The sequence below is a fragment of the Mauremys mutica genome, chromosome 2 (genome assembly GCF_020497125.1).
Source record: "Mauremys mutica isolate MM-2020 ecotype Southern chromosome 2, ASM2049712v1, whole genome shotgun sequence".
Classification (NCBI taxonomy): Eukaryota; Metazoa; Chordata; order Testudines; family Geoemydidae; genus Mauremys; species Mauremys mutica.
This window is the reverse complement of record NC_059073.1, coordinates 2,257,987-2,272,387: the sequence shown is the minus strand read 5'-3', so window position 1 is coordinate 2,272,387 and position 14,401 is coordinate 2,257,987. Positions and strand designations below refer to the sequence as shown.

The following is a 14,401-nucleotide window of genomic DNA, read 5'->3' as shown; positions in this document are numbered from 1 at the left end:
AGAGTGGTAACTAGTGGTGTTCCCCAAGGGTCAGTCCTAGGACCAATCCTATTCAATTTATTCATAAATGATCTGGAGAAAGGGGTAAACAGTGAGGTGGCAAAGTTTGCAGATGATACTAAACTGCTCAAGATAGTTAAGACCAAAGCAGATTGTGAAGAACTTCAAAAAGATCTCACAAAACTAAGTGATTGGGCAACAAAATGGCAAATGAAATTTAATGTGGATAAATGTAAAGTAATGCACATTGGAAAAAATAACCCCAACTATACATACAACATGATGGGGGCTAATTTAGCTACAACGAGTCAGGAAAAAGATCTTGGAGTTATCGTGGATAGTTCTCTGAAGATGTCCACGCAGTGTGCAGAGGCGGTCAAAAAAGCAAACAGGATGTTAGGAATCATTAAAAAGGGGATAGAGAATAAGACTGAGAATATATTATTGCCCTTATATAAATCCATGGTACGCCCACATCTCGAATACTGTGTACAGATGTGGTCTCCTCACCTCAAAAAAGATATTCTAGCACTAGAAAAGGTTCAGAAAAGAGCAACTAAAATGATTAGGGGTTTAGAGAAGGTCCCATATGAGGAAAGATTAAAGAGGCTAGGACTCTTCAGTTTGGAAAAGAGAAGACTAAGGGGGGACATGATAGAGGTATATAAAATCATGAGTGATGTTGAGAAAGTGGATAAGGAAAAGTTATTTACTTATTCACATAATATAAGAACTAGGGGTCACCAAATGAAATTAATAGGCAGCAGGTTTAAAACAAATAAAAGGAAGTTCTTCTTCACGCAGCGCACAGTCAACTTGTGGAACTCCTTACCTGAGGAGGTTGTGAAGGCTAGGACTATAACAATGTTTAAAAGGGGACTGGATAAATTCATGGTGGCTAAGTCCATAAATGGCTATTAGCCAGGATGGGTAAGGAATGGTGTCCCTAGCCTCTGTTCGTCAGAGGATGGAGATGGATGGCAGGAGAGAGATCACTTGATCATTGCCTGTTAGGTTCACTCTCTCTGGGGCACCTGGCATTGGCCACTGTCGGTAGACAGATACTGGGCTAGATGGACCTTTGGTCTGACCCGGTATGGCCTTTCTTATGTTCTTAACTCCTCTAGGCTCCCCCTCTTTGGGCTAGGTTTGTTTCCTCCTCACTTAAAATTGGTGAGCATAGGCTCAAAAGGTCTCCTGCCATATAGCCAGTGTCTAGTGGTGAAAATAAGCTTTCACCCAGCTCCAGCAATTCTATTCCTACGCCTAATGAAGGGAACAGATGACATCCTGGGTGGGATTTAAAATTTAAAAAAAAAAAAAAAAAAAAAAAGTTATCAGCTCCAGTGGCTTCTCCTTGACCAAGAGAATGGACAGAGCAAAGCCCACCCAGAGCCCCTCCACAGGGACTAGGGAAGCAGTTTTTCAAATGGAGTAACCAGGAGATAAGGAGAAAAGCTTGCCATTGAGGAACACTTAAAGCCAGACTTGAAAAGCAGGGCTGAGGCATTTTCTCAAATGTTGTAAAGGTAGGAAGAGAAAAAATTAATTTGGTATAAGTGAATGGTGGGGGCTGAGTAGCAGGTGAATGCAGGGCTGTCTGTTGTGCAAGAGACCAGTGTAGAGAGGATTTCAGTGTGTATGGTTGTACAGTATGTGTGAAGAGAACTGGAGACAGGGGATTGCATGTGTTGGTGTTTGTGGTAAGTGTGGACTATAAGATTTTTACCTCCACTGTTAAGTTTTCTTGACAGTGTTTCAAGGGTGTATAATAAAACCAAAATTGGGTTCCCAAACCATCTCAAAGCGCATCTCAGAGACATTGGGCAAATTGAAATACTGGGAAACAATTACCTATGAGAGGAAAGCAAGATCTCAGGGGCTCGGTACCAGCGTGTTGCCACATACTCTGTCAGTGCAGGGCTGCCTTGGTCCTCATGGATCTGACACAGGGAGCGAGCCAGTCCAAAATCGCAGAGCTTAACAAAGCAGTCTGCATCCAGCAGGATATTTGAGGGCTGTAGTTGAACACAAACATATTTATAAAAATACGTCTTTCTTCTCTGTATAGGGCAGAGAGGAAGGAAATAAAAAAACCTATATCAGGCTGCACTTCCCCCTGCCAGGGACCGACTGCTTTTAGGAGCAAAACGGTATACATGACACACAAGGTATACACGACCTACTAGAGGTCATGTGATAATGACCGTAGAATCTTCTCTCTTCACTCCCTTCACCCTCAGCCTCCCTCACATATCATTTTACTCCAGTCTTGAATGGAGGACAAATCTTTCCATTTAGGTAAGGACTAGTGAGTGCAAATGTACCTTCTGGTCCCGGTGAATGACATTCCCTGAGTGGATAAATTTGGTGGCCTTCAGGAGTTGGTAGAGGATGTAACACTTGTGGATGTCTTTCAGCAAATTCCCCTTCTTGATCACAGCATGTAAATCTGTCTCTGTAACATAGAACATTAGAGAATTACTGTTTGGGAGTGAAAGGAACCCAAAGCTAGGGCATCAAGTCTATTCTCCAAACTCTAAGCTCGCTAGCTCATTTTTTAAGCAGAAGCTCAGCAAGACAGCAGTTGAAAAAGGTGCATCTGCTATAGCCCTATTTCCTGAACTACTGCAGCCCTATTTCCTGAACTTCATTTAGCGCAGGGAAAGCAAAGACTAGACAGTAACTGAAAAATTACAAATGGAACTTATTGTTGTTCCACTCACATCCTACATTACATCCACCCATTCAACATTTCCTCCTTTGATCTATAGTCACTCATTCATTTCTCTTCTTAAATTGTTCTACTGTCCCACTATCTCCTCATTACCCCAAAAATTGCACCTAGACACCCATTCACTTCTTTTCTATATTACTTCATCCCTCCCAGTCTGTCTTCCATTGTCCCACTTCCAAATCAATTCCTATGCAATTGCTTCCCTACTAACTTCACCACATTCACTGGTTCACTCTTCCATCTACCTACACCAACATTCACATTTATCTCATTACATGAATCTTTCCATTTTGCTACTTTCAAGGCAGTGAATGAAATTCACTCCTTAGAGAAAAAGAATGTAAATAGCTGAAGCAGTGGTGGGTCTCACCCATAGATTCGAAAACCAGGTAAATATCCCTGTCATTCTGAGCTCGGATGACATTAAGCAGCTTGATGATATTTGGATGTTCTCCAAATTCCTGCAGGGAAATAAGACCCACTTATCAGTCAAGTGACTTCACTTACAAATCCAGTGGTGGGAGATAATAACCTATTATACATACGATTATACTCCAAAATAAAGACCAGGAGGTTATTCCCTTCATTGTGCCTCTACTAAAATAGAGACTTTTCTTAGAGAATAAATAATAAGCCTAGTTTGCTCTGTAGTATAAGCTGCCACTAAAGCTACAAATCCTCCTCCTTGGCTCTCAAGGTTACTCCTCCCCACACTTTAGTACCAAAAAGCATTATACACAAAATAACTGCAAAACCTGAATATCCACATTAATCCACACACTTAGTACTTAAAGCAAAGAACTATTCTGATTATAGAAGTGTGATAATAATGGTGAAACATATATAAATGTTAAGCATTACCATCATCAGTATTAGCACACAAAAACTATATTTAGTGACAGTTAAAGTTGAAGCAGGACACACCCCATCCACCGAAAACTTATTTCCATGCATTTAAGGTTAAATGGAATGACTTGTGCATTCCTTTCCCTCTTCATACTGTCTACAACACCGTTGATAATACAGTACAATGCTCCACAAGGCTTTCAGTTCCACAAGATACCCAAAAGCAATTCACATTCCAACTTCATTAAACTCACACTCTAATGGAAAGCCTTATCAACTATATAAACACATCAGTATGGCTCACTGTCATACTTTCCATGAATTTGTGAAGTTAATTTGCCATAACATTACTGATGTCACCGTTAAGGGTTTGCATTAGTCTCGTTTGTCCTGATTATTCAATATATGGCCCTATTTCTTATTTACTGCTCACAACCCAAATTCTGCAATGAAGACTGAATTACTAATTTCCTTTTCTACAGTGATTATAGTAGGAGTGCCTCAGAAACATCAGTGAATTTATCTGCACAACATCCCTATGAAGCGAGCGATACTATTATTCCTGTTTTACTGATGTTGAACTGAGGCATACCAAGGTTAAGGCCAACATTTTCAGACGTAACCACTAGTTTTGAGTTCCTAAATGACTGGATGCCTTACTGAAGACAACTGGGGCCTGATTTTTCAGAGGTGCTGAGCAACTGCAGTACCCATTTCCTTTAACTGCATTTGCAAAAAAGAAAAAGTATGCTGCACTTGTGAAAATTAGGCCATAGGCATTTCAAACTGACCACCCAGAATAGCAGTGGTAGTGAACGTTTTGGTTTAAATGACTTGCCCACCATCACACAGGAAGTCTGAGGCAGAACCAGGGCAGAATTCAGTTTTCATGGGGCACAATCAACTAACTGCCTTAACTACAAGACCATCCTTTCTCTTCCAACAGTCCTCTGACGCAGGGGTCCCCAACGCGGTGCCTGTGGGCGCCAGGGCGCCCGCCGGGGCATCCATGAGCGCCCACCTACTGGACACCAGAAGAACAGCTGCCAAAATGCCACTGAAGCAGCAATGACAAGAAGCTCTACCACCAAAATGCTGCTGAATTTCGGCAGCGACGCCTCGTCTTGCATCCGAAGAAGTGGGTATTCACCCACGAAAGCTCATGCTGCAAAACATCTGTTAGTCTATAAGGTGCCACAGGATTCTTTGCTGCTTCTACAGAACCAGACTAACACGGCTACCCCTCTGATACTTTTCTCTGACTAGTTTTTGGAAAGCTCAGGCATTTCACAATTTTAGAATAGGAAATTGAAATTTGGCCAGGGGATAGTTGTTGGTTCAGAGGTGTGCTTTTTGCTATTCCTGAAAAAATGTTTAGATCTTGCCATGTAATAAGTGTGGCGATTCTTTGCTGCTAGTCAGAGAAAGTGGTTTATGCTAGAAAATGGCTGCATCATTTGTACTAAACGTTTTTTTTTTAAAATCCAACCTGAGGCAGAGCCCAAGCATGGAAAACTGCAACCCAAATAGTTTAAATTTAGCAAAGATATAAGCAACTGCAAATAAGGGGTTATCAAAGGAATAATTAAGCAACCTTAATATAGGGGTCACTACTTACATCTATAATTAGTTTTACAGATTCATACATTTTTAAGGCCAGAAGGAATCATTACACTATCTAGTCTGACCGCCTGTATAACATAGGCCATAGAATCTCATCAAGTTCCTCCTGTATTGAGTCCCAATATCTTTCAGAAAGATATCTAGAATTGATTTGGACTTCACGAGATGGAGAATATACCACTTCCCTTGGGAGTTTCTTCCAATGGTTAATCATTCTCACTATTAAATGTGTGTGCCTTATTTCTAATTTGGATTTGTCTGGCTTAACAAGAGCAAATGGCTGGAAGTTATGTCTTTCTCTGCTAGATTAAGGAACCTCAAAAAACTCCCTGAGAAAGCACAGGAACAGATCTATACAGACACATGCCTGGAACCCCGACCAGGTGTATTCTATTTGCTACCCAAGATCCATAAACCTGGAAATCCTGGACGCCCCATCATCTCAAGCATTGGTACTTTAACAGCAGGATTGTCTGGCTATGTGGACTCTCTCCTCAGGCCCTATGCTACCAGCACTCCCAGCTATCTTCGAGACACCACTGACTTCCTGAGGAAACTACAATCCATCAATGATCTTCCAGAAAACACCATTCTGGCCACTATGGATGTGGAAGCCCTCTACACTAACATTCCACACGAAGATGGACTACAAGCCATCAGGAACAGTATCCCCGATAATATCACGGCTAACCTGGTGGCTGAACTTTGTGACTTTGTCCTCACCCACAACTATTTCACATTTGGGGACAATATACATCTTCAAGTCAGTGGCACTGCTATGGGTACCCGCATGGCCCCTCAGTATGCCAACATCTTTATGGCTGACTTAGAACAACGCTTCCTTAACTCTCGTTCCCTAACACCCCTACTCTACTTGCGCTACATTGATGACATCTTCATCATCTGGACTCATGGAAAAGAAGCCCTCGAGGAATTCCACCGAGATTTTAACAATTTCCATCCCACCATCAACCTCAGCCTAGACCAATCCACACAAGCGGTCCATTTCCTAGACACTACTGTGCTAATAAACGATGGTCACATAAATACCACCCTATACCGGAAACCCACTGACCGCTATACTTACTTACATGCCTCCAGCTTCCATCCCGGACACACCACACGATCCATTGTCTACAGCCAAGCTCTAAGATACAACCGTATTTGCTCCAATCCCTCGGACAGAGATAAACACCTACAAGATCTCTATCAAGCATTCTTAAACCTACAATACCCACCTGCTGAAGTGAAAAAACAGATTGACAGAGCCAGAAGAGTACCCAGAAGCCACCTACTACAGGACAGGCCTAAAAAAGAAAATAACAGAACACCACTAGCCATCACCTACAGCCCCCAACTAAAACCTCTCCAGCGCATCATCAAAGATTTACAACCTATCCTTAAAGATGATCCCTCACTCTCACAGATCTTGGGAGACAGGCCAGTCCTTGCTTATAGACAGCCTCCCAACCTGAAGCAAATACTCACCAGCAACCGCACACCATACAACATAAACACTAACCCAGGAACCTATCCTTGCAATAAAGCCCGATGCCAGCTCTGTCCACATATCCATTCAAGTGACACCATCACAGGACCTAATCACATCAGACACACCATCAGGGGCTCGTACACCTGCACATCTACCAACGTGATATATGCCATCATGTGCCAGCAATGCCCCTCTGCCATGTACATTGGCCAAACCGGACAGTCTCTACGCAAAAGAATAAATGGACACAAATCTGACATCAGGAATCATAACATTCAAAAACCAGTGGGAGAACACTTCAACCTTCCTAACCACTCAGTGACAGACTTGAAGGTGGCAATTTTGCAACAAAAAAAACTTCAAAAACAGACTCCAGAGAGAGACTGCTGAACTTGAATTAATATGCAAACTAGATACCATTAACTGTGGTCTAAATAAAGACTGGGAATGGTTGGGTCATTACACCAATTGAATCTATTTCCCTATGTTAAGTTCTCCTCACACCTTCTATGGGCCATCTTAATTATCACTTCAAAAAGTTTTTTTTCCTCCTGCTAACGATAGCTCATCTCAATTGATTAGACTCTGCCTGTTGGTATGCATACTTCCACCTTTTCATGTTCTCTGTATGTATAAATATCTCCTGTCTGTGTGTTCCATTCTATGCATCCGAAGAAGTGAGCTTTAGCTCACGAAAGCTCATGCTACAATAAATTTGTTAGTCTTTAAGGTGCCACAAGTACTCCTGTTTTTTTTGCGGATACAGACTAACACGGCTGCTACTCTGAAACCTCTAAATTCCTAGTATTTTCTCCCAGTGAAGGTACTTGTACACTGTAATCAAGTTGCCTTTTTATAAACTAAACAGACTGAGCTTCCTAACTCTCACACTGTAAGTAATTTTTTGGCTCTTCTCTGCAAAGATAAAATCTGCCAAATAATATCAGCTCTGTTTGATAGTGTCTCTGGAGAAGGTATACTTCATAAATGATGAAGGCAGTAGCTAGGTGGCTGGCTGGCTGAGTTCCTGTGGAACTGATTTTAATACAATTTAATTGTATGATTTATTATGCTAGTGTGCCACGAGAATGATGAAAGGATTAGAAAACATGCCCTATATTGGGGTAAGCTAAATTGACTGAGCTCTTTGAGTCTAACAAAGAGAAGGATAAGGGGTGACTTGATTACAGTCTGTTAGCCCCTCCAGGGGGAACAAAATATTTAATAGTGGGCTCTTCAATCTGGCAGAAAAATATATTACATGATCCAGTGCCTGGAAGTTGAAAGTAGACAAATTCAGACTGGAAATAAGGCATAAATTTTTGATAGGGTAATTAACCATTGGAACAATTTACCATTTTTATATCAAGTTGAAATGTTTTAGTAAAATATATGTTCTAGGAATTATTTTGGGGAGGTTCTGTGGCCTGTATAATACAGGTGAGAATAGATGATCACAATGTTCCCTTCTGACCTTCGAATCTATGTATAGAACTGCTCCTTACAATACATTTTACAGGATTCTGTCAAGTTTTGGTTATTTCAAGTGATCAAGCTTTCTCCCTCACAGTTGAGATGAGACATCTTTCACCTTCTTCCCTACCAAACCAAGGCCTCTTGTCTTGAGCACCACATGCCCTCCTTCCCCAGACAAAGACTTCCAAACCTGGCAGCATGACCCTCCTACCAGAGCATCTAATGAAATGCACAAGAGCTAAAACCAAGGATTGGCTATGTGCAGGATATATCATTTCAAAAAGGGAAGAAAGTAGGCAGGTGGAGTGAGACTGATTATAGATCAGAAACAATGATAGGAGCATAGTTAAGAAGATAAAAGAGTAGTGAAGCCACAGACAAAAAAGTCAGACAGACACCCCAGACAGACACCCTGGGAGGAACACCACCAGATTTTTCTTTTTTTACTAGTCATGGAAAGACTGCTTGCTACTGCTGAGACAGACAACACAGAAAAGAACGATTGAAACATGACAAGAGGTGGTGGTAGTAGCCACTGCACTATAACCAAAGGATGAGAAGGAAAGAAGCGGATGCTGGCTGGAAGAGATACAAAGGAGAGTTAAAGGATACATCAGAGAGGAGAAGACGTGTTACTTACCTGCAGGAACATAATTTCCCGGAATGTTCTCTAGAAATAAACAAAAATATTTACTGTCATAGTATTAAGATCATAGATGGAAGAGAAAGTGACTGCCCAGTGCGATGGTTAAACTCCATTTATTAAGCAGTGGAGTGGAGTGTCATGTGTAGGGGTCAGACTAGGAAAAATCTAATTGCTTGTGTTGTCAGTAGCTACCGGTGTGGTGCTCTGCTCTCGTTCGATGATGATAACAGTCGGCTTCGTGCATGTTCCCTCTGTGTGCTGCCCCGGCTCTGCGCAGATAGCTGACGGAGCAAACTCTGAGAGAACCCCCAAAGACCACAGACTCTAGTAAGGTACGAAGGAACCCGAGCCAGGTTTATTGTCAAACGAAGCACAGTAATAGTATCCTATAGACTGTACAGGACATACTATGAATATGTGCCCCCTGGCAATGGACACAGCTCAGTCAGTGGCAAGACACTCCACTGTCCCCTAGGCTGGACAAAGATGTGTACGCCAGGACCTACTTTTATACAGTTACAGGACAGATTACTCATCCCTACTGACGTAGGGAAGTACAGCCCCTTGGCTCATTAGGGTGCTGTCTCCTCCTTTGATCATGTTGTTTCACATAGATGGATCTATCCATCATGCTGTCCTTTTGACCCTGTCTTTAAGATGCACCTGCCTGTTCCTTGTTATGTCTGTGGAGTGTCCTGATGTCATCTTGGCGCAAGTTCCTCTTATTAGCACTTATGTGTGGATGCACCTGCTTCTAACAACCCTCTTGTCACCAACTTCTGTGAGCGGGGCCTGCCTCTGGCTCACAGCCCAGCTTTTGCTTAGCAATCCCTGGAAGTACTTTGGTTCAGGCCTCAGACTGGGCCTCTGACACAAGAGTTTATGTTTCAGGGCCTCATCTTACTACAGCTTGGTAAGATGAAAATATTTACATGGCTATGGAGGAAGTTTCTTCCTAACATCAGCCAGTCAGTGGTTAGTTACATCATGACACATGAGGTTTGGCTACCTCTTATACATTTTTATCCTAACTAGTGTAAGCTGTAGAAGGTGAAATTCTTATTACCCATATAAATGTCAAATCACTTACTATGCTCTTGTCCTTAATATCTTGTGGTAACAAGTTCCAGAGATCTACCCATCTAGGTCAATGTGTGACTCTTTGAAGTACCCCTGTACTCACCATGCATGTCTTTCAGAATACATTGGTAAAACAGTTCTTTACCTGAGCATCTGTTCTGTTCCTAAAAGCATCAAAGATCTTCTTGACAGCAACTATTTCTCCTGTCCTGCGATCAATTGCTTTCCACACAATTCCATAGGCCTAGGTAAAAAGGATAGATGGATCCACCAGTTACACCAACTTCCTTTCAGTCCCTAGATTCAGTTAGGACCAGGTTCGGGGGGGGGGGGGGGGGGGGGGAATGTTCTTAATAGAAGGTATTACCAGGAAAAACAAAACAAAACAAACATTTAAAGGGTAAAGAGATCAGGATCAATAAAAAGCACTGTTAGGACTGAGGGCTGTAAAGAATAAATCTTGCTAGATTTATTTATTTTTTTATTTTTTTAAAAGGCAATACTTTTGTCACATAAGAACTGTCACACTGGATCAAACTAGTGGTGTACTTCCAGTACAGTATCATGTCTTTGACAGTAGCCAGCATCAGATGCTTAAGAAGAAGGTGCAAGAAACCCCACAATAGACAGTTAAGGAAAATCTTGTCCATAAGAGAAGTTTCTTCCTAACCCCTGTCAGAGATCAGCTTAGACAGTGAAGCATTATATTTTATACCTCTTATAAAAAACATTATCCTAGCCAATGTAATTCTGGACAGTCTCATTACCCATATAGTTATTTTTATTACATTAGCACCTAGTGACCCCAACTGAGAATGGGATGCAATTGTACTATATGCTATATATGACCCAAATCCACAATGGTATTTAGGCTCCCAAGAAGCCTAAATATCTGTGGATCTGGGCCTGTGTTTACATACTATCAGACAGTCTCTGTCTCAAAGAGCTTACAAAACATACATACATACACACACACAGACAGTAGGAGAATGGAAGTATTATCCCCATTTTACATATTATGAACTGAGGCACAGAAATATTAAATGGATTTGCTCAAGCAAGGTAACACAGGAAGTTGCACTCGTATCTCCTAAACCTCATTTCAGTACCTTAGCCACAAGACAATCCTTCCCCTAAATATTCAGTCATTTTTAAAATACTGTTAAGCACTTGATCTCAACTATAATTATATATTAATGTTTTTGAGGGACTCTTAGGACCATAAGTACCTAGAGAGATTAGAGTGAATAAAGTTATGCATTGTGAATTTGTCCTATCAATATGTTTGATAGAATTAAATTATTAGCTGATGATGAGCCTGCAGAAGATGTTCTAGATCAGGGGTCGGCAACCTTTCAGAAGTGGTGTGCCGAGTCTTCATTTATTCACTCTAATTTAAGGTTTCGTGTGCCGGTAATACATTTCAATGTTTTTAGAAGATCTCGTTCTATAAGTCTATAATATATAACTAAACTATTGTTGTATGTAAAGTAAATAAGGTTTTAAAAATGTTTAAGAAACTTCATTTAAAATTAAATTAAAACGCAGAGCCCCCCGGACCAGTGGCCAGGACCCGGGCATTGTGAGTGCCACTGAAAATCAGCTTGTGTGCCGCCTTCAGCACGCATGCCATAGGTTGCCTACCCCTGTTCTAGATCTTGATTTTAGTAAAGCATGTAATATAGTTTCTCACAAAATCTTAACAGAAAAAGGAATTCAAATTATCTTAAATATGACACTGTCATGTGGATTGAATGCTCAAATGGACTCAAGTAATGCAACGCTGAGTGTCAAGGCGCCTAACTTTTAGGTGCATAGAAAATCCAAAACCACCACTGAGATCCACAAAGCCGAGTTAGGTGCCTAGGCGCTCTGTACAGTCATAGACTCATTAGGAGTGGAAAAGACCTCAAGAGGTCATCTAGTCCAGTCCCCTGCACTCATGACAGGAGTGAGTATTATCTAGACTGGGGTGGGCAAACTATGGCCCACGGGCAGGATTCAGCACACAAGCCATTTTAAGCCGGCCCGCAAGCAGTGCCACATGGCCCAGCCCCGCTCCGGCCGGGGCGCAGGGTCGGGGGCCATACCATGCGGCTCATGGAAGCATGGCCCTACTCCGGCTGCTATGCGCACCAATGGGAGCTGCCGGGGTGGTGCGTGTGGATGGGGCAGCGTGCAGAGCTTCCTGGCCATGTCTCCACATAGGAGCCGGAGAAGGAACATGCCATTGCTTCCGGGAGCCGCTTGAGGTAAGCGCTGCTCAGAGTCTGCACCCCCTGAGCCTCTCCCCACATCCCAATCCCCCCTCCCACTCTCCAAATCCCTTGATCCCAGCATGGAGCACCCTCCTGCACCCCAAACCTCTCACCCTCAGCCCCACCCCAGAGCCCACACCCCCCACCCCAATTTTATGAGCATTCATGGCCTGCCATACAATTTCTGTTCCCCCATGTGGCCCTTGGGCCAAAAAGTTTACCTACCCTGATCTAGACCGTCCTTGACAGGTGTTTGTCTAACCTGCTCTTAAAAATCTGATGGAGATTCCACAACCTCCCTGGGCAATTTATTCCAGTGCTTAACCATCCTGACAGTTAGGAAGTTTTTCCTAACATCCAACCTAAATCTCCCTTGTTGCAATTTAAGCCCATTGCTTCTTGTCCTATCCTCAGAGGTTAAGAACAATTTTTCTTCCACCTCCTTGTAACAACCTTTTATGTACTTGAAAACTGTTATGTCCCCGCTCAGTCTTCTCTTTTCCAAACTAAACAAACCCATTTTTTTCAATCTTCCCTCATAGGTCATGTTTTCTAGACCTTTAATCATTTTTGTTGCTCTTCTCTGGACTTTTTCCAATTTCTCCACATCTTTCCTTAAATGTGGCACCCAGGACTGGACATGATACTCCAGTTGAGGCCTAATCAGCACAGAGTAGAGCAGAAGAATTACTTCTCGTGTCTTGCTTACAACACTCCTGCTAATACATCCCAGAATGATGTTCACTTTTTTTGCAACAGTGGTCCACTATGACACCCAGATCCCTTCCTGCAGTATTCTTCCTAGGCAGTCAGTTGCACGCATACAAAATGGGAAGTGACTGTTCCTTCCTAAATGAAGTACTTTGCGTTTGTCCTTATTGAATTTCATCCTATTTACTTCAGACCATTTCTCCAGTTTGTCCAGATCATTTTGAATTATAATGCTCTCCTCCAAAGCACTTACAACCCCTCCCAGCTTGGTATCGTCCACAAACTTTATAAAGTGTACTCTCTCTGTCATTATCTAAATCATTTATGAAGATATTGAACAGAATTGGACCCAGAACTGATCCCTGCAGGACCCCTTCCAGCATGACTGTGAACCACTGATAACTACTCTCTTGGAACATTTTTCCAACTAGTTATGCACCCATCTTATAGTAGTTCCAATGTCTCAGATAGCTCCTTGAGTATTCTAGGATACATTTCATCAGGCCCTGGTGACGAAGACATCTAACTTGTCTAAGTAATTTTAACTTGTTCTTTCCCTATTTTAGCCTCTGATCCTACCTCATTTTCACTGGCATTCACTATGTTAGACATCCAATCACCATCAAGCTTCTTGGTGAAAACCAAAATAAAGAAGTCATTAAGCACCTCTTTGATTTCCACATTTTCTGTTATTGTTTCTGTATATAATGAATGGGGAGAGACAGAATCATAGAATCTCAGGGTTGGAAGGGACCTCAGGAGGTCATCTAGTCCAACCCCCTGCTCAAAGCAAGACCAAACCCAACTAAATCATCCCAGCCAGGGCTTTGTCAAGCCTGACCTTAAAAACCTCTAAGGAAGGAGATTCCACCACCTCCCTAGGTAACCCATTCCAGTTCTTTACCACCCTACTAGTGAAAAAGTTTTTCCTAATGTCCAACCTAAACCTCCCCCTCTGCAACTTGAGACCATTACTCCTTGTTCTGTCATCTTCTACCACTGAGAACAGTCTAGATCCATCCTCTTTGGAACCCCCTTTCAGGTAGTTGAAAGCAGCTATCAAATCCCCCCTCATTCTTCTCTTCTGCAGGCTAAACAATCTCAGTTCCCTCAGCCTCTCCTCATAAGTCATGTGCTCCAGCCCCCTAATCATTTTTGTTGCCCTCCGCTGGACTCTCTCCAATTTATCCACATCCTTCTTGTAGTGTGGGGCCCAAAACAGTACTGCACACAGTACTCCAAATGAGGCCTCACCAGGGTATGTCTACACTGCAATAAAACACCTATGGCTGGCCTTGTTAACTGACTTGGATTCTCAGGGCTATAAATGTGCAGTGCAGCCATCCGGGCTTGGGCTTGGAGCCTGGGCTCTGTGACCCTCCACCCTCATGAGGTCCCAGAGCCTAGGCTCCAGACCAAGCCCAAACATCTACACTTCAAATTTATAGCCCCACTGCCTGAGCACCAGGAGCCCAAGTCAGCTGACATGGGCCAGTGGTGGGTTTTTTAATTGCAGTGTAGACGTACTCTTA

General features: G+C 42.4%; 1 protein-coding gene across 3 annotated transcripts in view; it reads right to left on the bottom strand.

Annotated features, from left to right (window-relative positions):
- Positions 1-14,401, bottom strand: part of MAPK15 (mitogen-activated protein kinase 15) — an 81,530-nt gene that overhangs the window by 64,863 nt on the left and 2,266 nt on the right. For all 3 annotated transcript variants that reach the window (XM_045005597.1, XM_045005598.1, XM_045005596.1), the window contains exons 2-6: positions 10,046-10,144; positions 8,815-8,844; positions 3,108-3,198; positions 2,328-2,458; positions 1,855-2,018 (exon numbers count right to left, since the gene is read on the bottom strand). In XM_045005597.1, coding sequence (XP_044861532.1) covers positions 1,855-2,018; positions 2,328-2,458; positions 3,108-3,198; positions 8,815-8,844; positions 10,046-10,144 — 515 coding nt within the window. The remainder of the gene's footprint in view (positions 1-1,854; positions 2,019-2,327; positions 2,459-3,107; positions 3,199-8,814; positions 8,845-10,045; positions 10,145-14,401) is intronic.